This window comes from Manacus vitellinus, unplaced genomic scaffold (genome assembly GCF_001715985.3).
Source record: "Manacus vitellinus isolate BGI_N305 unplaced genomic scaffold, ASM171598v3 scaffold_121_pilon, whole genome shotgun sequence".
NCBI classification, from domain to species: domain Eukaryota; kingdom Metazoa; phylum Chordata; class Aves; order Passeriformes; family Pipridae; genus Manacus; species Manacus vitellinus.
In genome coordinates, this window is record NW_021938903.1 from 349696 (window position 1) to 352185 (window position 2490).

General features: G+C 56.3%; 1 protein-coding gene across 1 annotated transcript in view; it reads left to right on the forward strand.

Annotated features, from left to right (window-relative positions):
• UBE2T (ubiquitin conjugating enzyme E2 T) overlaps positions 1 to 1741 on the forward strand; it is a 19327-nt gene extending 17586 nt beyond the window's left edge. The window contains 3 exon segments of the mRNA XM_029965874.1: positions 232 to 330; positions 603 to 683; positions 1455 to 1741. Of these exon segments, the coding sequence (XP_029821734.1) occupies positions 232 to 330; positions 603 to 683; positions 1455 to 1580 (306 nt within the window). The 3' untranslated portion in view covers positions 1581 to 1741.
• Positions 1742 to 2490: the final 749 nt, after the last annotated feature.

The window sequence follows — 2490 nt, forward strand, 5'->3', positions numbered from 1 at the left end:
TCCCGTGGGTGCTGAGGTGCTCAGGGTTGGGGTGGTGTTCCCGTGGGTGCTGAGTGCTCAGGATTGGGGTAGTGTTTCTGTGGGTGCTGGGGTGCTCAGGGTTGGGGTGGTGTTCCCGTGGGTGCTGAGTGCTCAGGGTTGGGGTGGTGTTTCTGTGGGTGCTGAGGGCTCAGGATTGGGTCAGTGTTCCCGTGGGTGCTGAGGGCTCAGGCCAGGCTCCTCTCCCCGCAGGGTGCCTGGAGGCCCTCGCTGAGCATCTCCACCCTGCTGAGCTCCATCCAGCTGCTGATGGCAGAGCCCAACCCCGACGACCCTCTCATGGCTGACATCGTGAGTCCTCCCCATGGGCAGGGCAGGGAGGGGTTTAGGCTGAGCTTTGGATGACCACCCTGGCAGTGGATCAGGTGACCACAGGAGCTGGCCAAGGTCTCACCTTCAGGCTTTGCCTCTGGGGCAAAACGGCAGCTTGAGTTCTTCAGGCAAACCCAAGGGATCTGGTGCCTTGGGTTTGGGCTTGGCTTAGGAGCCCTAAAGCCAGGCCTAAGTCCCAGCTTCTTGATGTGCTGTGTTAAGCCTGGCTTTGTCTTGCTCTTCCCCTTCAGTCCTCAGAGTACAAGTACAACAAGCAGCTGTTCCTGCTCCGGGCCCGGGAGTGGACGGAGAGACACGCGGGGCAGGGCAGGGTGAGGCCCAGCCCCTCCTGCCCCATTTCCCTCCCAGAACTGATCCTGTGGGTCTGGCTCTGGCCTCCCCTGCTGCTCTGCCTCTCATGGGCTTTGCCTCTGTGTTTAATTCCATTATTCTTTTATTCATTTCATTAATTTCATGATGCTCTTCGTTAAGCTCATTACATTCTCCCTTCCCAATTAAATGTGCTCCCTCACTAATGAGGAGGGGGAGGGATGGACAAAAACCATTCCCTGGGGATCCTCTTCTTCCTCAGCTCTGCTCTGTGTCCTGCAGCTCTTTTCCACCTGCTCTTCCACTCAATATTCCCTTGGGAATGCAGCCTTCTTCCCTCCTCCTCTTCCCTCTTTCTCTCATCCTCACTTGAAAAAATAAATCCCACTCCAGCAGATCCAAACCTTCCCAAAAATCACTTCCCTCTGGGCCTTTCCTCACCTGAGGGACCTTTCCCTCTCTGCCCCTGATTTGGAGAACACCCTTTGTGGGAGGGGGGTGTCTCCCCTGTGGGAATCCTGGGAGCTGTGCTCAGCATTCCAGCCCTGAGCCCATTCCCAAGGGAACTGTGGTGGCATGGGAAGGGAAGGGCATGGGATGAAGAGATCCCTGGAGCATCATGGCAGTGCTGTGCTCCATTGTTATCCTGCTCCCCTGCCATCCCCCTTCCTACAAATCCCGGGATAACGAAGTTGGTGAAGCACAGGGCATTCCAAGGGCTGGAAAATCCAATTATTCACAGCTCTCTGCTTTTATTGCTTGGGTCATCACAGGCTCCCGAGCCTTTGGAAGAGAAAAGCACCCAGGGGGAAAGGAGCCCCAGCAGTGAGTCCTCTGGGCAGAAGAGGAAAGGGAGCAACATCAGCAGGAAGGAGAAGAAATCCTGCCCAGATTCCTGATTCCTGAGGGGGTTTTGTTCCCTTGGGATTGTCCCTGTCCCCTTCCTCAGGTACGAGGTGTCCTGCCTGTAAAGGGCTGCAGCAGTTTGGGTTTTGCTGTTTCTGTGTTTGTTTGAGATTTTCTTTTTGTGAAAACTTTTCATTGTATTAATAAAATCTGAAGCTTTAATTTATATGTTTTCCCCTTTTGTTGGGTGGAGTTTTTGGGATGTTCCAAAGAAAACTGGAAACACCTCTTTCCCTTCCCAGCTTTCAGAGAAGTGGGAATAGCACCAGGGAGTTCAGTTCCTGTTTCCAACCTGAGAGCAGGAGCTGGATCCGAACCAGCTGGTGGGAATCCTTCCCTGGGGAAGGCTCGGTTTTCCATGGAAGTTTAATGACGCCAGCCTTGCAATTCCAGCTCTCTGGAGCGGCCCTTGGGCTCCAGTTGGGGCCATTTGGGGTGACCTGGATGGTGACTCTGCTCTGTGGTGGCCCCAGGAGGTGTCACCGGGGACAAGCCCTGGCCCAGGGGGAGGAGGAGAATCCAGAGGATTCCTGGGGGTCTGGGAATGGGTGGATGTGGAGGAGGGAGCAGGATGTCAGGGTGAGGAGCATGGGAGCATCGGGATGAGTGTGGGGGGATCCAGAGGGGGGAGGGCTGATGGCAGATGCCTGCAGGGAATTTCCCCCGTCCTGTCCCTGCTCCCAGAAAACCGCAAACCAGGCCCATCCCTGGAGCAGGGACAGGAGTGGGCGAGGCTGGGAAGGGCTGGGGGCTGGAGCAGAGTTCTTCCCAGCCAGGACAGGCCGGTCCCTGACTGCTCCCGAGCTCCCAGTGTGTCCGTGTCCCATCAGTCGAAGTTGTAGTAGAGGCAGAGGGAGAAGAACATGGCAAAGGTCTGGGGGGAGGGAGGGGGCGGCAGGTGAG